The 21,732-nt window shown below is 55.3% G+C and overlaps 1 protein-coding gene across 1 annotated transcript in view; it reads left to right on the plus strand.

Moving 5' to 3' along the window:
* PRKG1 (protein kinase cGMP-dependent 1) overlaps positions 1–21,732 on the plus strand; it is a 439,344-nt gene that overhangs the window by 328,585 nt on the left and 89,027 nt on the right. Inside the window, exons 6-7 of the mRNA XM_064145000.1 lie at positions 11,270–11,347; positions 14,138–14,232. Of these exons, the coding sequence (XP_064001070.1) occupies positions 11,270–11,347; positions 14,138–14,232 (173 nt within the window). The remainder of the gene's footprint in view (positions 1–11,269; positions 11,348–14,137; positions 14,233–21,732) is intronic.

The following is a 21,732-nucleotide window of genomic DNA, read 5'->3' on the forward strand; positions in this document are numbered from 1 at the left end:
ACCAATGTCTTTGCTGCAAGAGTTGTCAGGGACTGGCACAGGTTGCCCAGGGAGCTGGTGGAGTCCCCATGGCTGGAAGTGTTCCAGAAAGGTGTGGCCATGGCACCTGGGGCCATGGTTTAGTGGCCATGGTGTGGTTGGGGTTATTATGGGACTGGATGGCCTTGGAGGGCTCTTCCAACCCAAACAGTTGTGTGGTTCTGCTCTCAGCTGCAGCATTTTGTTGTCATCATTTGCAGCAGCAGAGGGCTGAGGGGGTGCTGAGGCTCTGGGTGTGCCATGCTGGCAAGATGCCCCTGCCCTCACCACTCCTGCTGTGTGTGTGGGGGGGGTTAGGGTCTGTCTTTGGCAGGTTGAATGAAACCCAGCTCTGGCTTCTCTGGAGTGGATTTTTCTGCTCTCTGTAAGCAGATTCTCCAGCTGGGCTGCCTCAGCTGTAAAAGGAAGAGGAACACAACCCAGGGCTTTGTTCTGTGCTAAGCTGAGATGTTTTCCAGGGGGTTCCAGACAGGAAGAACTGAAGAAATTTAACTAAATCCTTAAAATATCCCCAGCACTGGCAGATGGCATCCCTGAGAGAGAGAGATGCCAGTCTTGGAGACCATGTGGGACAGCAGAGAGCTCACAGGCTGCAGCTCAGGGTATCCTTATATCCAGCTCAGGTGACCTTGCTGTGGCCTTTCAGTGTCTGAAGAGGGCCTACAAAATAGCTGGGGAGGCAATGCCAAGCACAAATGCAGGCTGGGCAGTGAGTGGCTGGAGAGCAGCCCTGAGGAGAGGGACTTGGGGGTGCTGCTGGAGGAGAAGCTCAACAGGAGCCAGCAGTGTGAACTTGCAGCCCAGAAAGCCAAACAGAGCCTGGGCTGCATCAGGAGCAGTGTGGCCAGCAGGGTCAGGGAGGTGATTCTGCCCCTCTGCTGTGCTCTGCTCAGACCCCACCTGGAGTACTGCATCCAGTTCTGGAGCCCCTGGGACAAGAGGGCTATGGAGATGCTGGAGTGTGTCCAGAGAAGGGCCAGGAGGATGCTGAGAGGGCTGCAGCAGCTCTGCTGTGAGCACAGACTGAAAGAGTTGGGGCTGTGCAGTCTGGAGAAGAGGAGGCTGTAAGGTGACCTTCTTGTGGCCTTCCAGGGTGTAAAGGGGGCTACAAAAAAGCTGGGGAGGGACTTTTGAGGCTGTGAGGGAGTGGCAGGGCTGGGGGGAATGGAGCAAAGCTGGAGGTGGGGAGAGTGAGGCTGGAGGTGAGGAGGAAGTTGTTGAGCATGAGAGTGGTGAGAGGCTGGAATGGGTTGTCCAGGGAGGTGGTTGAGGCCCCATGGCTGGAGGTGTTTGAGGCCAGGCTGGCTGAGGCTGTGTGCAGCCTGCTCTAGGGTAGGGTGTTCCTGCCCATGGCAGGGGAGTTGGAACTGAATGCTCATTGTGGTCCCTTCCAACCCTGACTGATTCTGTGATACCCAAGGAAACATCTCCACCCCCCAGCCCTGTGCTTTGCTGTCCCATAGCCCTTAGCATGCTGTTGCTGCTTTCTTGCAGCACATTCTGGGCAGAGCCCACCTGGTTCTCTGCATGCTCGTTGCTGCTTTTGCCTGCTCAAAGCAGTCTCAGAGGCGGTGGCCTGGTGTTTGCCCTTCCCCTGTTGTCCTGAGCAGGCACAACTTGGATGCATCTTGAGTTTGTGGAACCCTGGAGCCCTCCGCTGCAGCTGATGTGGCTTGGCCTGAACTCCTCTGCCTAGCAGCACTCAGAGCTGAGGCTGCTGCTGCCCCTGGGATGTGGGCAATGTCTTGGGGCTGCTGGGATGTTTCCCTGTGCATCCAAATACAAGAAGGAAATGGAACTGTTGGAGTGAGTCCAGAGGAGGCCACAAGGATGCTCAGAGGGCTGCAGCAGCTCTGTGCTGAGGACTGGCTGAGGAAGTTGGGGCTCTGCAGCCTGGAGAAGAGAAGACTTCCAGGAGACCTGGTAGTAGCCTTCCAGTATCTGAAAGGGGCTACAGGAGGGCTGAGGAGGGACTAATGACAAGGTCTTGTCATCACAGGATGAGGAGGGATGGGTTTGAACTGGCAGAGGGGAGATTTAAACTGGATGTTCACAGGCTCACAGGAGTTGGAAGGGACCTAAAGAGCTCCTCCAGTCCAACCTCCTGCCAGAGCAGGACCACACAGTCTAGCTCAGGTCACACAGGAACACATCTAGACAGGCCTTGAAAGGCTCCACAGAAGGAGACTCCACAACCTCTCTGGGCAGCCTGTGCCAGTGCTCTGGGACACTTACAGTCAAGAAGTCCCCCCTTGTGTTGAGCTGGAACCTCCTGTGCTGCAGCTTCCATCCATTGCTCCTTGTCCTATCCCAGGGAGCAGTGAGCAGAGCCTGTCCCCCCGTCCTGACCCCCATCCCTCAGATAGTTGTAAACATTGATTAAATCTCCTCTCAGTCTTCTCTTCTCCAGACTAAGCAGTCCCAGGTCCCTCAGCCTCTCATCATCATCCTCATAGCCCTTCTTTACAGTGAGGGTGGTGAGACAATGGCACAGGTTGCCTAGGGAGGTTGTGGAGCACAGAATCACCGAATGTGACCAAATATCACATTGGGTGATTCTGTGCTCCACAAACTCCCTGAAGGTGTTCAGGACCAGGTTGGATGAGTCCCTTGAGAAACCTGTGGCCATGGCAGATGAGGCCATGGTTTAGTGGCTGTGGTGGGGTTGGGTTGGAGGTCAGGCTGGATGGTCTTGGGGGGCTTTTTAGATCCAAGAAAGGTGTGGCCCTGGCACTTGGGGCCATGATTTAGTGGCTATGGTGGGGTTGGGTTGGAGGTCAGGCTGGATGGTCTTCGGGGGCTTTTGCAAGCCAAGAAAGGTGTGGCCCTGGCACGTGGGGCCATGGTTTAGTGGCTATGGTGGGATTGGTTTGGTCAAACTGGATGGTCTTGGAGGACTTTAGCAACCCCAGTAACTCTCTGGTTTGATTCTATGTGCAGCAGTCCCAGTTCTTCCTGCTAGGGCTACTCAAGCTCCAGCCTGGCAGCCTGGTTTGCATGGAGCATCTCCAGGTCTTGATATTAGAACTGAAATGGAGCTTCTCTGACAGTCAGAGGTCCCTCAGCAACCTCGTGGTTTATGGGATGAATGTCCTCAGTGATGAGGTCCTTGCCTTGTGCCATGGTCTTGTGCAGGCAGAGGGCAGAAGGAGGTTGAGGACTTGGATCTGCTGTGCTGGGTTCGCAGGAAGCTTGAAATGAGAGAGTGCAGAGAATCATAGAGTGGGTTGGAGAGGACCTCGAAGTGTTGGGTTGCTGCTAAGACTGGATGACCAGAGAAAGGTTTGGGTTAGAAGGTACCTTAAAGCCTATCCAGTTCCAACCCCCTGCCATGGCCAGGGACACCTCCCACTAGCCCAGGTTGCTTGAGCCCTCATCCAGCTTGGCCGGGAACATCTCCAGGGAGAGGGCATCCACAACCTCTCCGAGCAACCTGTGGCACTGTCTCCACACCCTCATGGGCATGAATTTCCTCCTAAATGGAGCTTCTTCCCATCTGAAGCTGTCACCACTCATCCTGTCACTCTCAGCCCTTATCAGAAGTCCCTCCCCAGCTCTTCTGAAGCCCCTTTAGGAACAGCAAGGCTGATAAGTTGTCTGAGAAACCCCTGGTGCATGTGGGGCAGGCTGTGGAGGGACTCTGCCTGGACTGCAGCAAAGCCTTTGCCACTGTCTGCCACAAGCTCCTGGCACAGCTGGCAGCTCCTAGCTTGGACAGATTCACTCTGATTTGGGTCAAGAACTGGCTGGAGGGCTGGGCCCAGAGAGTGGTGGTGAATGGTGCCACATCCAGCTGGCAGCTGTCACCAGTGGTGTGCCCCAGGGATCAGTGCTGTTTGATATCTTTAGTGATGACATGGGGATTTAGTCCAGCATCAGTGAGTTTGCAGATGACAGCAAGCTAGGAGCAGCTGTGGAGCTGCTGGAGGGTAGGAGAGCCCTGCAGAGGGACCTGGACAGGCTGCATGGGTGGGCAGAGGCCAAGGGGATGAGATTGAACAAGGCCAAGTGCAGGGTTCTGCACTTTGGCCACAACAACCCCAAGCAGCACTACAGGCTGGGGACAGAGTGGCTGAGAGCAGCCAGGCAGAGAGGGAGCTGGGGGTGCTGGGAGAGAGGAGCTAAAGAGGAGGCAGCAGTGTGCCCAGGTGGGCAGCAGAGCCAATGGCATCCTGGGCTGGCTCAGGAGCAGTGTGGGCAGCAGGACAAGGGAGGTTCTTCTGCCCCTGTGCCCAGCACTGCTCAGGCCACCCCTTGAGTGCTGTGTCCAGTTGTGGGCTCCTGAATTGAAGAGAGATATTGAGGTGCTGGAAGGTGTTTGGAGGAGGGCAGCAAGGCTGGGGAGGAGCCTGGAGCACAGCCCTGTGAGGAGAGGCTGAGGAGGCTGGGAGTGTGCAGCCTGCAGCAGAGGAGGCTCAGGGCAGAGCTCATTGCTGTCTGCAGCTCCCTGAAGGGAGGCTGTAGCCAGGTGGGGTTGGGCTCTGCTGCCAGGCACCCAGCAACAGAAGAAGGGGACACAGCCTCAAGCTGTGCCAGGGCAGGTCTAGGCTGGATGTGAGGAGGAAGTTGTTGTCAGAGAGAGTGATTGGCATTGGAATGGGCTGCCCAGAGAGGTGGTGGAGTGGCTGTGGCTGGAGGTGTTGAAGCCAAGCCTGGCTGGGGCACTTAGTGCCATGGTCTGGTTGCTTGGGCAGGGCTGGGTGCTAGGTTGGGCTGGCTGAGCTTGGAGCTCTCTTCCAATCTGTCTGATTCTATGATTCTGTGACTCTCTTGCTCTCCCCAGAGCACATCTCTAATCTGCTCAGTGTCTTCTCCTGGGAGCATCATTCCATGGCAGCTTCCAGGCCTCCCAGCTATCAGCAGTTCAACAGACAGAGAGACATAGAGGCCACTTTTGGTGTCACAGAACCCCAACCTTGTGCTTGCTGGAGAATATTCCCTGGCTTCCACCTTCAAGCCTGACTGGTGTGAGGCAGCATCCAGGGGAATTGTGTCTCCTCGGGCTCCTTTTATCTGCGAGGTGCAGACAATGCCTTCTGATCTGGAGAAGCAGAAAGCAGAATTAGCAGCGATATTAAAACAACCAAAAGCAACCCAAATATTAATTACCTCGATGGATGCTCCCGGGGGGACCCTGGGAGCCGCTGCTTGCTCCACAGCATTGCCCACACTGACACCTGCTGGCACTCTGGCCGAGGCTGGCACCTCCTGAGCAAGGCAGCCCAGGGCTGGAGTAGGAGGAGTGAAGAGAGTTCAGTGTGGTCCTGCTGAAACCTGCAGCCTCCAAGCTCGAGTGTCACAGAATGTCAGCTCAGAAGGGACCCCAAGGACCCCCTGGCCCAACCGTACCAGCTTGGAGTCCTCCTGCACCAGCTGGAGAAGGCTCTCTAGCAGTGGAGCTGGATGTTAGGTCTCAGCTGTGCATGAGATTCAGCACAAAAGCAGGGTGGTTGTAGAATTGGGCCTGACATTGTTTAATCCTGTGCTGCCTCCTGCTTGGTTGCAAGGAGGGGTGAAGGCAAAGCCTGCTCCTGTGTTACTGCACACCCAGAAGTCCAAGTGGGCTTTATCCTGCACACCACTGAAAGGCAGCTCAAGTCACTTCACTGCTTTCTAGCAAGTGGAAACACTGCAAGTATTGATGGGATGGCAGGGCAGTGGGGTTGGAAGGGACCTCTGCAGAGACCAAACCACCGTGCCAAAGCAGGGCCACCCAGGGGAGGTCACCTTGGAGTGCATCCAGGTAGGTCTTGGAAGCTCTCCAGAGAAGGAAACTCCACAACCACTGTGGGCAGCCTGCTGCAGAGCTCTGCCACTCTCAAATACAAGAAGTCCCTCCTCTTGTTTAGATGTGCCTTCTGATGGTCAAGTTGAAGCCTCTTTAAGCTTCACTGGGTGCCACTGAGGTGCAGACTTAGCTTCCTTGCCACCTTGGCAAGTTAGGGCTCCTTTCATTGCCAAGTTCTGTAGACAGGGGGGGTGGGGAAGGGCTCAGCTGGTTGTTAAGCCATTTTTCCCCAGAAGTTTCCTTGTGGGAAACATTTTGGAGCTGCTTTGTGGGCAGGAAGAGAAGGCAGCCTCACCATAGCCAGATGCTCATTGCCCCCAGCACCAAACAGCAGATGCCAGGTGCAGGGTTGGAGCCAGCTGGGTCAGGTCAGCATCTCCCCAGAGCTCCCGTTAGAGGCACTCAAGAGCTCCTTTGATTGCCTTTCTGGAGTCATTTGATGCTCCACCAGCAGTGGTGGCAGATGTCTGGCACCAGGAATGAAACCTGAGCTGCTAGCACAGTGCCATCTGCTCAGGGCTGGTAGCACTGACAGGCTGCTTGAAGTCATCCTCAAGCTGCTCCCTCCTGGGTCCCAGTGCCCAGCTGGGGTGCCAGGAGGTCCCCTGAGCTCAGCACAGCTTGCTGTGTGGTTGGGTATCCCCAAGAAAGGGAGACAGATCCTGAAATCCAGCTCCATGTTGGGAAGTGCTGGAACTTGGCTTCCTGCTCAGCTGCAGGCTTCTTGGAGTGGCCTAAGGCTGCCTTTGGGACTTGGGCTGAGAGGGATCTCCTCTTGGAGTAGCTCTGCTGTGAGGCCAGGCTGGAGAGGGGGGGTCTGGGGAGACTTTGCTGTGGTGGAGGAGAAAGACCTTGGAGTCCTAAGAGACAGTAAAGCTCCCCATGGGACTCCAATGTGCCCTCATGCCCAGAGAGGTGGCCAATGGGATCCTGGAGTGCATTAGGGAGTGTGGCCAACAGGGCTAAGGAATCATATCATAGAATCATATGAATCACAGAGACCTCCAAGCTCATCCAGCCCAACCTAGCACCCAGCCCTGCCAATCAACCAGACCATGGCACTAAGTGCCCCAGCCAGGCCTTTCTCCTCCTCCTCTACTCTGCCCTGGAGAGGCCACATCTGGAGGACTGTGTCCAGTTCTGGGCTCCCCAGTTCCAGAGGGACAGGGATAGACTGAAGAGTGTCCAGTGAAGGCTGTAAGGATGCTGAAGGGCCTGGAACATCTGTGTGGTGAGGAAGGCTGAGAGCCATGGGGGTGTTGAGCCTGGAGAAAAGCAGCCCCAGAGCAGACCTTATTAATGTCTGTAAATATCTGAAGGGTGAGGGGCAAGAGGCTGGGGCCAGGCTCTTGTCAGGGGTGCTTGGGGCCAGGCCAAGGGGCAGTGGGCACAAAGTGGCATCCAGGAGGTTCCATGTGAGCAGGAGGAGAAAGTTGTTGTGAGGGTGCTGGAGGCCTGGAGCAGGCTGCCCAGAGAGGTTGTGGAGTCTCCTTGTCTGGAGAGCTTCCAGCCTCTCCCATGCTGGGGTTCTGTGTTTTTCTTGTCCTTAGAGCTCCTCATCCCCACCTGCATCTCTTTCCAGCTTTTCCAGCATCTTCTCCTTTCTGCATTGCTCATCCTTCCCACATTCCTGTTTATTCCCAGCTGTCCTGCCCATTCACCACTTCTTCTTTCTTCTGTTCCTTTGCTCTGAAGGAAATCAAGCTCTCCCCTACTGGCAGGACATTTGCAGTTGACCTCTTCTGGTGGCCTCTCATTCTCCCCAGTCAGTGTGTCCTGGCTGTGCTGTGCTGCCTTCTCTCATCCTCTCATCCTTCCTGTCAGCCTTTCATAGAATCATAGAATCAGACAGGTTGGAGGAGACCTCCAAGCTCCAAGCTAAGTGCCCCAGCCAGGCTTGGCTTCAACACCTCCAGGCACGGCTACTCCACCACCTCCCTGGGCAGCCCATTCCAATGCCAATCACTCTCTCTGACAACAACTTCCTAACAATATCCAGCCTAGACCTGCCCTGGCACAACTTGAGGCTGTGTCTCCTTCTTCTGTTGCTGGGTGCCTGGCAGCAGAGCCCAACCCCACCTGGCTACAGCCTCCCTTCAGGGAGCTGCAGACAGCAATGAGCTCTGCCCTGAGCCTCCTCTGCTGCAGGCTGCACCCCCCCAGCTCCCTCAGCCTCTCCTCACAGGGCTGTGCTCCAGGCCCATCCCCAGCCTTGCTGCCCTTCTCTGGGCACCTTCCAGCACCTCAACATCTCTCTTCAATTCAGGAGCCCAGAACTGGACACAGCACTCAAGCTGTGGCCTGAGAGGTGCTGAGCACAGGGGCAGAAGAACCTCCCTTGTCCTGCTGCCCACACTGCTCCTGAGCCAGCCCAGGATGCCATTGGCTCTGCTGCCCACCTGGGCACACTGCTGCCTCCTCTTCAGCTCCTCTCTCCCAGCACCCCCAGCTCCCTCTCTGCCTGGCTGCTCTCAGCCACTCTGTCCCCAGCCTGTAGTGCTGCTTGGGGTTGTTGTGGCCAAAGTGTAGAACCCTGCACTTGGCCTTGTTCAATCTCATCCTCTTGGCCTCTGCCCACCCATCCAGCCTGGCCAGGTCCCTCTGCAGGGCTCTCCTACCCTCCAACAGCTCCACACCTGCTCCTAGCTTGCTGTCATCTGCAAATGGTGGACTCAATGCCCTGGTCCAGATCATCACTAAAGATACTGCAGAGGACTGTGCCCAGCATTGATCCCTGGGGCACACCACTGGTGATAGCTGCCAGCTGGAAGTGGCACCATTCCTTCTTATCCTTTAAGCACCTTTCACGTGTGGCCTTCCTCTGAGTGCACCAGAACCTCCACTCATCCTTTGCACCCACTGCCTCCTCCTTGCTCTCCTCTCCTATTTTCAAGCCAACCTTTGATAGATCTGTGGAGAACTGACCTGCTTACAGCTTCTGTGTCTCCAGAGCTTCTGCTCTGCCCCTGTCAGCTCCCTTTACAAAGGGCTGTTGAGCTTGGCAAGCAGCTGGGCATCCCTTGAACCTCTGCCCTGCCTGTGTCTGCTCAGGGAGGTTGTCACTGACAGGAGGGAGCAGCAGGGACAGCTTCAGGCTTGAGGGTCAGCACCTAGGTGGCCTTTGTGCCAGCTGGTGCCAGCTTTTTACAACTCAATCTGCTTTGCAGGTAGACAGAGAGGAGCAGATGTTTGCCTCAGCACCACACAGAAAGAGATGCTGAGAGGTTGTGGCCTCCCAGGCTGCTGGCAGGCAGTGGAGGAAGCCTGGTGGCTCTCCACAGGTGGTTGTCAGGTTGCAGGACAGAAGGGTGGGGATGGAAGGAGAGTGAGAATGTGTTTTCCTGGACCTTGTGCCTACCACTGGAGCTAATTAGGGCAGGAAATTTCTTTAGCCATAATTCATTAAAGCAAATGTTGGGGCGGAGTTGATCAGGTTCTCTTCCCTCCCTGCTCTGCCTTAGAAGCTTGGGATATGTTCAGGACTCAGAATCATAGAATCAGTCAGTGTTGGAAGGGACCACAAGGATCATTCAGGCCCAGTGCCCCTGCCATGGGCTGGGACACCCTACCCTAGAGCAGGCTGCCCACAGCCTCAGCCAGCCTGCCCTTAAACACCTCCAGCCATGGGGCCTCATCCACCTCCCTGGGCAACCCATTCCAGCCTCTCACCACTCTCATGCTCAACAGCTTCCTCCTCATCTCCAGGCTGAATCTCCACACTTTACTGGACCCATGCAGTCCAAAGCAGACACTCATAGACTGCTTTGGGTTGGAAGGGATCTCAAAGCCCATCCAGCTCCAACCCCTTGCCATGGGCAGGGACATCTCTCACCAGCACAGCTTGCTGAAGGCCTCATCCAGCCTGGTTGAGGTTGTGGATCATAGATTACATTCTGTAATTCTGTGATCCACAGCCTACCTGGGCAACCTGTGCCAGTGTCTCCCCACCCTCACTCTCAACAGTTTCTTCCTCCTCTCTACTCAATCTATCAAGCTTTTTGTTTGTGGATGTCTCATAATCTACTTGATATTCCACAACATCCTTTTACTCCTAGAGGTAGGTGCACGAAAACCTTTGAAGCTCAGCAGATCTCTCTCCACAGAGGACAGGTTCTGCTCTTCAGCCAGTCTCAAGGGCATGCCAGGGCCGCCTGAACTGCCCAGGGAGGTGGTGGAGTCACCGTGCCTAGAGGTGTTGAAGCCAAGGCTGGCTGGGGCACTTAGTGCCATGGTCTGGTTGCTTGGGCAGGGCTGGGTGCTAGGTTGGGCTGGCTGAGCTTGGAGATCTCTTCCAACCTGCTTGAATCTATGATTCTATGATCTTGCTCACAACTGTTGGATTTGGAAGCTGATGGCAAAGTAGCTTGCAGAGAACAGCAGGGATCACCTCCTGCCTCAGAAATGGTTATCTCTATCACACAGAACCAGCACAGTGAGGTTGGAAGGGACCTGAAATTCTCCCCAGTCCCTGGAGGAAGAAAAGCTCCCATTCTGGGCTTAGCAAAGTCCACTTCAGCTGCCTTCAGCAATGGCGTTTGTCTCACTATGAACAAGGGTGTTGATCTAGGGTAGGATGCCCCTGCTCATAGGAGGGGGGTTGGAGCTAGATGATCCTTATGGACCCTTCCAGCCCTGACTATGATTCTAGAATGAAGATCCTGTGTGGAGTTGCAGTTGAGCTCCCAGAAAGACAACCGAGAAGCCTCTATGGTGCAGTTGGAAAGGACCTCTGGAGATCACCCAGCCCAAGCCCCTGCTAAAGCAGGGTACCCACAGCAGCTTGCCCAGGAGCACAATGCCCAGGGGCAGTTGGAAGCTCTCCACACAAGGAGACTCCACAACCTCTCTGGGCAGCCTGCTCCAGGCCTCCAGCACCCTCACAACAAACAACTTTCTCCTCCTGCTCACATGGAACCTCCTGGATGCCACTTTGTGCCCTCTGCCCCTTGGCCTGGCCCCAAGCACCACTGACAAGAGCCTGGCCCCAGCCTCCTGCCCCCCACAGCTCCTTTAGCTCTTGCTGAGCATTGCTCAGCTGCCCTCTGGGGCTGCTCTTCTGCAGGCTCTCAGCCCCAGGGCTCTCAGCCTTTGCTGCTCACAGAGCTGCTCCAGGCCCCTCAGCAACTCTGAGTTAGGTCTTGCTCCACCACCTCTGCTGGACATTGCTGTCTCTGGTTGGTTTAGTGTGAATGGCTTTGAGCTGCCAGGGTCATTGCTCTGGCAGCAGCTGAGCAGCAGACAAACAGAGGAGCCAGGAACAACTCCCTTTTAATTAGATTCCTTGACAGAGGACAGGGTTTAAATCACAGCCAGCGACAGCCCAGGGTAAAACCGGTCCAGGCTTAAGTGTTGTCTTGCAGAGCTGCCAAAGGCTCTGCTGAGTAATGCTCTCTGCTGCTGGCTGTTCACCCCAGCTGATGTCTTTCTCTCCCTCTCTTACAGACTCACTATGAGAGCGGGGAGTACATCATCCGACAAGGGGCTCGGGGGGACACCTTCTTCATCATCAGCAAAGGCAAGGTAAGGTCACACATTCTGATGGCAAAGGAGAGGGCAGGGGTGGTGTCCCCTCCACAGCAACCTGAGAGGAGGCTGCAGTGAGCTGGGGGTTGGGCTCTGCTCCCTAGGCTCAGGTGAGAGACGGAGAGGAACTGGCCTGAAATTGTGCCAGGAGAGCCAGGAGAGGTTGGAGAGGAGGAAACATTTCTTTGCTGCAAGAGTGGTCAGGGATTGGCACAGGGAGGTGGTGGAGTCCCCATGGCTGGAGGTGTTCAAGAAAGGTGAGGCCATGGCCCCTGGTGGCCTGGCTTAGTTGCCGTGGTGGGGTTGGTTGGTGGTTGTTTGGTGGCCTCTACAGCCAAAACAATTCTATGGTTCCCAAGCTGCCCTGGTGCTGAGCTGCTTCCCAGTCTGGGGGCTGGCAGAGGGGACAGGACCTAGGTGCTGGCGGCAGGGGCTGATACCTGAACTGCTTTAAGCTATCCTGTGGCTGTTTGGAAGCTTTTGAGCTGCCTTAAAAAGCTCAAAGCAGTATTTCATTGTTATCAACTGCCCACACTGTCCCCAGCTGCCATAACTCTCAGATTCTTCTAGAAGAACTGCTCACCACCAAAGCTCATTTCCTTGTGTGACAGATTAAGGCTGCCTGGTGCCAGAGGAGGGTTAGGTTGGAGAGGAGGAGAAATGTCTTCGCTGCAGGTCAGGGGTTGGCAGAGGATGCCCAGGGAGGTGGTGGGGTGCCCATGCCTGGAAAAAGGTGTGGCCATGGTTTAATGGCAGTGATGGGGTTGGGTTGATGGTTGGACTGGATGGTTTTGGAGAGCTCTTCCAACCAAAGCAGTTCTGTGCTTGTCTGCTCTGGCAGGTCAGTGCCAGCCACAGCTTCCCTCTGCCTTGCCCAAGGCACAAACATTACGGTGCCTGACACTGAATTAAACTTCTTGGCCTGGTGTCAGTAGGCAAGAGTGGCCTGGAGGGGGTAACACAAGAAGGTGTCATGGTGCTGCACAGCAGTGCTCACAGCAGAGCGCTGCAGGGGAGGAGAGTGGGCTTGAGGCTCTCAGGAAATGAGCAAAAACTTCTTTTCTCCTTTATAAATGTAATTTAACTTTCTATTTTTAAGGAGTTTATCCTAAAATATTCGATGTTTTCTTCTCACAAGGCTGACTTCCAAGCTTCATTCCCTTGGTTATTACTTCTTGGTTCCTGCAAATGAAGCAGGAGCCAGAGAAGCCTCAGCTCTCCCCTTGGGGAATGTGGAAGGCTCTGAGTTTCTGTTCCACTGCTCACAGGGAAAATGTGCTTGGCTGACCTCCTTGCCCATCAAGTCCTGATGGGATTTTGCAGAAGGAGTTGTGTTCCTTCCATCCAAATTCCCTGATGAGTATTTTTGGAGCTTGGCCTGATGCTGCCAGGCTGGAGAGAAGCATTGGACTGCTTTCTCCATAGCAGAATGGGAATGTTCGAGGGAATAGATAGGTCTGAGAAGAAGTTTACACACAAAGCCCCGCTCCTGCACTCACAAACCCAAAAGTGGAGCTCACAGAGCAGCTACGAGAGCTGCAGGATGAGGCAGCCCTTTAGCAGCAAGAAACAACCTCCAAACGTGGAGGGGTTTGAAACACAGAATCATAGAATCAGTCAGGGCTGGAAGGGACCACAAGGATCATCCAGTTCCAACCCCATGCCATGAGCAGGGACACCCTACCCTAGAGCAGGTTGCCCACAGCCTCAGATAGTGCATTCCCACTAGCAGAGAGAGTGCATTCCACTCTCTACCAAAGAGAAACCAGGGTAGAGGAATTGAGGCACCCTCAGCAAGTTTGCAGGTGACACAAAGATGAGTGGTGTGGCTGACAGGCTGGAGGGAAGGATCCATCCAGAGGTGAGCCTAAGGCAGCCTCATGAAGGTCAACAAGGCCAAGTGCAGGTCCTGCAGCTGGGTCAGGGCATTGCCAAGCACAAATGCAGGCTGGGTGAGGAGTGGCTGAGAGCAGGCTGGAGGAGAAGGCCTTGGGGGTGTCAGTTGGTGAGCAACTGCCCAGGAGCCAGCACTGGTGGCTGGCAGCCCAGAGCCAGCTGTGTGCTGGCTGCAGCCAGAGCAGGGAGAGCAGCAGCACAGGGAGGGGATTCTGACCCTCTGCTCTGCTCAGACCCCACCTGCAGCACTGCAAACAGCTCTGGGTGCCCCCAGCACAAGAAGAACCTGGAGCTGCTGGAGATGCTCCAGAGGAGGCCACAGAGATGATGAGAGGGCTGGAGAAGCTCCCATGTGGGGACAGGCTGGGGGAGTTGGGGCTGTTGAGCCTGGAGAAGGGAAGACCTCAGAGCAGCCTTCCAGTACCTGAAGGGGCTGCAGGAGAGCTGGGGAGGGACTTTGGCCAAGGGCTGGGAGTGCCAGGATGAGGGACAATGACTTTGAGCTGGAAGAGGGGAGACAAGGAAGAAATGGCTGAGAAGTGAGGGTGGGGAGACACTGGAACTGTTCTACCAGAGAGGTGGTAAATGCTCTGTTCCTGGAAGCCAGGTTGGGTGAGGCCTTAAGTTTACAACCTCCAAGAGCCCTCAGAGGTGGTGTTTCTGCCAGGAGCTTGGCACCTCGGTGCAGGATGCCTGCCTGTTCTCTGGGGTGCTGGCTTGGTGGCGCTGAGCGAGGAGTGCCGGAGTCTGGAGGACAATGCCATTCCCAGAGGAGATACAGACCAGAGCTTTTCCTGAGGGGCCTGGGAGATGACAAAGCCCTCTCTGAACAAACAGCTCGGATTTGCTCATGGGTTTTCTAAAGGTTGGGGCCTTGTGGTTCTTCCACAGGTGAATGTGACTCGTGAAGACTCCCCCAGTGAAGATCCTGTCTTCCTCCGTACCCTCAGCAAGGGAGATTGGTTTGGAGAGAAAGCTCTTCAGGGGTAAGTGCTGCTCACAATCCAGCTCTCGTGCTGAGAGAGCTTTTCAAGGGTTTGGAAGCCTTCCCAGGCCCCTCTTGCAGTTTGGAAGGAGGAGGGGAGTGGGTCGATGCTTTTGGAGCCAGGCGGCATTGGTTGGCACTGAGTGCTGCAAGGACCTTTCTGAGGAGGTCAGCTCTGTCCTGCAGCTGAGTGGCCAGAAGTAGACCTCTCCATCTCTGTGGACATCAGGAAATGCCTTGCTCTGTGATCCCTGAGCATGTGTCTGAAGGTTGGCACTTGTGATGTGTTGCACTTCTGGAGCATCTATGTGCGTGTGGTTGTCTTGCAGTAGATGGCTGAGGGCAGTGGTGGTGCCCTCATACAGCCATAGAATCAGTCAGGGTTGGAAGGCACCACAAGGATCAGCCAGTTCCAACCCCCCTGCCATGCCCAGGGACACCCTACCCTAGAGCAGGCTGCACACAGCCTCAGCCAGCCTGGCCTCAAACACCTCCAGCCATGGGGCCTCAACCCCCTCCCTGGGCAACCCATTCCAGCCTCTCACCATTCTCCTGCTCAACAACTTCCTCCTCACCTCCAGCCTCACTCTCCCCACCTCCAGCTTTGCTCCATTCCCCCCACTCCTGTCACTCCCTCACAGCCTCAAAAGTCCCTCCTCAGCTTTTTTGTAGCCCCCTTCAGATCCTGGCAGGCCACAAGAAGGTCACCTGGGAGCCTCCTCTTCTTCAGACTGCACAGCCCCAACTCTTTCAGTCTGTCCTCACAGCAGAGCTGCTCCAGCCCTCTGAGCATCCTCCTGGCCCTTCTCTAGACCCTCTCTAGCATCTCCACATCCCTCTTGTCCCAGGGGCTCCAGAAGTGGATGCAGGACTCCAGGTGGATTCTCAGCAGAGCACAGTATAGAAGGAGAATCACCTCCCTGGCCCTGCTGGCCACACTGCTCTGGACACTCTCCAGCGTGTCACTTTGTCTGCATGTGATGTTGATGGAGGTGGCAGGTGTGGGGGACCTGGGTTTTATATCAGTCTTTGCCTTTGGACATGGCCTAAAAGAACAGAGAAATGCAAATCCATCTTTGGCAGCTGCTGAGGATTAAAATCTGGGTCATTTCCATGGGGAGGAGTGAAAATAGGAGGAGTGAAGCTGGGGACTGGAGCTGGGGACACTCATTCATGTGCTGTGGGCAACCACACAGAGCCATAGAATGGAATGAGCTGGGCTGGAAGGGACCTCCAAAGTTCATCCAGTCCCCCCTCCCCCCAGCACTCAGCGGAGACATCCTCCACTAGTGCAAGAGAGAGTCCAGGGCAGGCTGCAAAGCTGCTGAGGGGCCTGGAGCAGCTCTGTGAACAGCAAAGGCTGAGAGCCCTGGGGCTGAGAGCCTGCAGAACAACAGCCCCAGAGGGCAGCTGAGCAATGCTCAGCAAGAGCTAAAGGAGCTGTAGGGGGCAAGAGGCTGGGGCCAGGCTCTTGTCAGGGGTGCCCAGGGCCAGGCCAAGGGGCAGTGGGCACAAAGTGGCATCCAGGAGGTTCCCTGTGAGCAGGAGGAGAAAGTTGTTTGTTGTGAGGGTGCTGGAGGCGTGGAGCAGGCTTCCCAGAGAGGTTGTGGAGTCTCCTTGTGTGGAGAGCTTCCAACTGCCCCTGAGCATTGTGCTCCTGGGCAAGCTGCTGTGGGTGCCCTGCTTTAGCACCCCCTCAGAGGTACCTTCCAAACCTCATGAAAGGAAGCTTTATCTGTATGGTCTGTGAAGCCATGCAGATATTTGTGCTACAATGAAGCCAAAGCCAAATTCTTACTGTCTGGTCATGAGCAAACCCTAGTAGGGTGGAAGCCAGTTTGAGGAGATGAGAGCATCTTGGGCACCAGGATGAGTTCTTTCGTGGCACAGTGTGAGAATCAGGGGAACCTTCCTGCCTCTGGGCTCATAGAATCATAGAATCAAGCAGGTTGGAAGAGACCTCCAAGCTCAGCCAGCCCAACCTAGCACCCAGCCCTGTCCAAGCAACCAGACCATGGCACTAAGTGCCCCAGCCAGGCTTGGCTTCAACACCTCCAGGCACAGCCATTCCACCACCTCCCTGGGCAGCCCATTCCAATGCCAATCACTCTCTCTGACAACAACTTCCTCCTCACATCCAGCCTAGACCTGCCCTGGCACAGCTTGAGGCTGTGTCCCCTTCTTCTGTTGCTGGGTGCCTGGCAGCAGAGCCCAACCCCACCTGGCTACAGCCTCCCTTCAGGGAGCTGCAGACAGCAATGAGCTCTGCCCTGAGCCTCCTCTTCTGCAGGCTGCACACCCCCAGCTCCCTCAGCCTCTCCTCACAGGGCTGTGCTCCAGGCCCCTCTCCAGCCTTGATGCCCTTCTCTCAACACTTTCCAGTATCATTGCGGATCAGGTCATGGATGAGCCCAGCAGAGGAAGCTGCTGCTTGGCTCAGAGAGCCCTTTCCAAAGTCTGCCATCTCTTTGTCCTTCTCAGGTGTTAAGAAGCTCCCACAGATCAGGACAGATTTAAACTGGAGCAGGGTTGATTTATACTGGAGCAGCGTGGATTTAGCCTGGAGCAGGATGAATTTAAAGTGGAGCCGGGGGGATTTAAATTGGCGTAGGGTGAATTTAGCCTAGAGCAGGGTGGATTTAACCTAGAGCAGGGTGGATTTAACCTAGAGCAGGGTGGATTTAAGCTGGAGCGGGGCAGATTTAACCTGGAGCAGAGTGGATTTAACCTAGAGCAGGGTGGATTTATCCTGGAGCAGAGTGGATTTAACCTAGAGCAGGGTGACTGTAAACTGGAGCAGGGTGGATTTAACGTAGAGCAGGGTGGATTTAACCTGGAGCAGAGTGGATTTAACCTAGAGCAGGGTAGATTTAAGCTGGAGTGGGGCGGATTTAACCTGGAGCAGAGTGGATTTAACCTGGAGCAGGGTGGATTTAAGCTGGAGCAGGGTGGATTTAACCTAGAGCAGGGAGGATTTAAGCTGGAGCAAGGTGGATTATAACCTAGAATAGGGTCAATTTAACATGGAGCCAGGTGGATTTAACCTAGAGTAGGGTGAATTTAGCCTGGAGCAGGGTGGATTTAACCTAGAGCAGGGTGGATTTAAGCTGGAGCAGGGCAGATTTAAACTGGAGCAGGATTGATTTATACTGGAGTAGGGTGAATTTAAACTGGAGCAGGGCAGATTGAAACAAGAACAGGGCTGATTTTTAGTGGAGCAGAGTCAATTTAACCTGGAGCATGGTGGATTTAAACTGGAGCAGGGTGGAATTAACCTGGAGCAGGGTGGATTTAACCTGGAGCAAGGCAGATTTAAACTGGAGCAGTGTTGATTTCTATTGGAGCAGGGTGGATTTAGCTTGGAGCAGGGTGGAATTAACCTGGAGCAGGGTGGAATTAAACTGGAGGAGAGTAGATACAATCTGGAGCAGGGCTAATTTCTAGTGGAGCTGGGGGGATTTAAACCAGAGCAGGGTGGAATTAACCTGTAGCAGGGCAGATTTAACCTGGAGCAGGGTGGGAATAAACTGTAGCAGGATGGATTTGAACTGGAGCAGAGCATATTTAGCTTGGACTTCAGGAGGAGTCTGTGCACAGTGAGGGTGGGGAGAGACTGGCACAGGCTGCCCAGGGATGTGCTTGAGGCCATCCCTGGAGGCATTGAAGGTCAGCCTGGATGTGTCCCTGTGCAGCCTGCTCTGGTTGGAGGTGTCCCTGCTGCCTGCAGGGGGCTGGACAAGATGCCCGTGGAGGGTCCCTTGGAGCCAGTGCACTCTGTGCCTCTGAGGCCATGCCCAGCAGCGTGCCAAGGACAGCTCCTGTCTCTCGGAGCTGCTGGATGCAGCTTTCTCCTGTGTCTGCTTGCTCCTGCTCCTCAGCAGGCTGCCACTTTCCTCTGCCCTTGGACTGGAGTGCAGATCTTGGTGCCAACAGGAGAAATTGCTCCTGCCAGAGCCCATAAAGACACAGCTCTGCCCCTACACCCTCCAGAGGATGTATTGACAATGCCCTGCTGGAGGCCCCAGCCCTGGAGAACTTCAAAGTGAGGCTTGATGGAGCTGTGAGCATCCTGCTCTGGTTGGGGATGTCCCTGCTGACTGCAGGGGTGGGACTGGATGAGCTTTCAGGGTCCCTTCCAGCCCAAACCCCCTGAGACCCTGTGATGTATCTCAGCAAATGCTTCTGTTTGTGGCCTGCTTCTGTCTGCAGGCTTTGGCTGGCTGCAGGGTGGAGAGGCTGTGGCTGGGCTGCAGATGGAGATGAGCCTCTAGGGAGCTGCACCAGCAGCACAGCACAAATCACCCCAAGCTGCACGGTGTGGGCCCCTGCCAGCACCTGAAGGGGCTACAAGCAGGCTGCAGAGGGACTGTTCCCAAAGGTCTGCAGGGACAGGACAAAAGGCAATGGCTTGAAATGAGAGCAGAGCAGATTGAGATTGGATGTGAGGAACAAGTTCTGCACCAGGATGGCTGCTGGAACACTGAAACAGGTTGCCCAGGGAGGTGGTTGAGGCCCCAACCCTGGAGATACTCCAGATGAAGCTGGACAGGGCTGTGAGCAACCTGCTCTAGTGGAGGATGTCATAGAGTGATAGAACATAGAATCAAGCACTTTGGAAGAGACCTCCAAGCTCATCCAGCCAACCTAGCACCCATCCCTGTCCAATCAACCAGACCATGGTTGGGCTGGATGAGCTGTGGAGGTCCCTTCCAGCCCAGCTCATCTGTGCCTGCATGAGTGGGAAGGCTGTGAGTTAGTGCTGTGTGCAGGTTTTCAGTGCAGCTGGCAGGTTGCACAGAAGAGGAGGTTGAGGGCAGAGCTCATTGCTCTCTACAGCTCCCTGAAGGGAGGTTGGAGTGAGGAGGAGGCAGCCTCTGCTCCTTGCTGGCCACCAGCAGGTCCACAGGCAATGGCTCCAAGCTGCAGCAGGGGAGGCTCAGGCTGGAGCTCAGGGAAGATTTCTGCACTGGAAGGGTTCTCAAACATTGGCACAGGCTGCCCAGGGCAGTGCTGGAGTCACCATCCCTGGGGGGTTCAGGCAGCCTGTGGAGCTGGCACTCAGGGACATGGTTTGGTGTTGAGCCTGCAGTGCTGGGTCGAAGCTTGGGCTGGATCAGCTTGGAGGGCTCTTCCCACTGGATGTGTTCTGTGATTCTGTGATTAAAGTGGAACAAGTTCTTTGCCATGAGGCTGCTGGAACACTGCAACAGTTTGCCCAGGGAAGTGGTTGAAGCCCCAGCCCTGGAGATATTCCAGGTGAGGCTGGACAGGGCTGCGGTCAACCTGCTCTAGTGGAGGATGTCCCTGCTGAGGGCAGCAGGGGTTGGACTGGATGAGCTTTGGAGGTCCTTTCCAATCCAGATCATGTGTGATTGTGTGAGACAGCCACGTTCAGAGGTTTAATTGTGGTAATGGTTGATAAAAAGGGGAAGAAAGCTCATTTGTAGGTAATAAGGCTGTGGCCACCTTCATCTTAATTCAATCTTGGCTTGGGTCAAGCTGCAGCAACATGATAGGTTCCTAGGGCAGAACTTCCCTAATGAAGCAATTTCCCTCTACCTGCTAAAGGAATTGGGAGAGATTTCAATGCCTTTAAGTTTATATTGGCAGTGAATTCAATTCATTCACCTCTGGGCTTTGAAAAGTCAACTTCTTGATGCTCCAAGTCTTTAAGGAACATCTTTAAGGCCCTGTTACATTCCCTTATTTCCTCACTTCTGCTAGCGTTAGATGACAAAATGGTTTTCAGTGACAGGAGCTGTTGGAGGGCAGGAGAGCCCTGCAGAGGGACCTGGCCAGGCTGGATTGGGGGGCAGAGACCAAGAGGATGAGATTGAACAAGGCCAAGTGCAGGGTTCTACACATTGGCCACAACAACCCCAAGCAGCAGTACAGGCTGGGGACAGAGTGGCTGAGAGCAGCCAGGCAGAGAGTGGCCTGGGGGTGCTGGGAGAGAGGAGCTGAAGAGGAGGCAGCAGTGTGCCCAGGTGGGCAGCAGAGCCAATGGCATCCTGGGCTGGCTCAGGAGCAGTGTGGGCAGCAGGACAAGGGAGGTTCTTCTGCCCCTGTGCCCAGCACTGCTCAGGCCACACCTTGAGTGCTGTGTCCAGTTGTCCTGAATTGAAGAGAGATGTTGAGGTGCTGGAAGGTGTTTGGAGAAGGGCAGCAAGGCTGAGGAGGGTCCTGGAGCACAGCCCTGTGAGGAGAGGCTGAGGGAGCTGGGGGTGTGCAGCCTGCAGAAGAGGAGGCTCAGGGCAGAGCTCATTGCTGTCTGCAGCTCCCTGAAGGGAGGCTGTAGCCAGGTGGGGTTGGGCTCTGCTGCCAGGCACCCAGCAGCAAAACAAGGGGACACAGCCTCAAGCTGTGCCAGGACAGGTCTGGCCTGGATGTGGTTAGGAAGTTGTTGTCAGAGAGAGTGATTGGCATTGGAATGGGCTGCCCAGGATGGTGGTGGAGTGGCTGTGCCTGGAGGTGTTGAAGCCAAGCCTGGCTGGGGCACTTAGTGCCATGGTCTGGTTGCTTGGGCAGGGCTGGGTGCTAGGTTGGGCTGGCTGAGCTTGGAGGTCTCTTCCAACCTGCTTGATTCTGTGATTCTATGACTAACAAGAAGAGGAAAGCCTTAGAGTAGATTTTTGCTATGGTCCTGTGAAGAGGATGATGATGGTTGCTCCACTGGCTTTACTGTATGGCTGGAAACTGCCCAGCAGAAGAAGGCCTGAGGGTGCTGGTTGGCAGCACCTGAAAATCAGTTAACAGTGTGCCCAGGTGGGCAAGAAGGCCTGGAGCAGCAATGGTGTGGGCAGCAGGGGCAGGGCAGGGCTTGAGCTCCTGTGCTGTGTGTGAGTGAATCATAGAATGGTTTGGGTTGGAAGGCACATTAAAGATCATCCAGTTCCAAACCTTCTGCCAGCAGGAGCAGAGCAGTCATTGTGGCCCTGGACTGGGCACTGCTGAGGCCACAGCTTGAGTGCTGGGGTCAGTTTTAGGCTCCTGATTGCAAGAAGGACATTGTGGGTCTGGAGCAGGTGCAGAGAAGGGCAAGAAAGGTGGGGAAGGGTGTGGAGAAGAGGGCTGGGGAGGAGCATCTGAGGGAGCTGGGGGTGTGCAGTGTGGAGAAGAGGAGGCTGAGGGCAGAGCTCAATGCTCTCTACAGCTCCCTGAGAGGAGGCTGCAGTGAGCTGGGGGTTGGGCTCTGCTCCCTAGGCTGAGGTGAGAGGAGAGGAAATGGCCTCAGATTGTGCCAGGGGAGGGTGAGGTTGGATGTGAGGAACAATGAACGATGCGCAGGGAGCTGGTGGAATCCCCATGCCTGGAGGTGTTCCAGTAAGGTGTGGCCATGGCACTTGGTGGTGACCTGACAGTGCTGGGTGAAAGGCTGGATTGGATGATCTGAAAGCTTTCTTTCTATCTAAGTAATTCCCTGCTCTTCTGCAGGCTCTCAGCCCCAGGGCTCTCAGCCTTTGCTGCTCACAGAGCTGCTCACAGAGCTGCTCCAGGCCCC

The sequence above is a fragment of the Pogoniulus pusillus genome, chromosome 6, assembly GCF_015220805.1.
Source record: "Pogoniulus pusillus isolate bPogPus1 chromosome 6, bPogPus1.pri, whole genome shotgun sequence".
Taxonomy (NCBI): Eukaryota; Metazoa; Chordata; class Aves; order Piciformes; family Lybiidae; genus Pogoniulus; species Pogoniulus pusillus.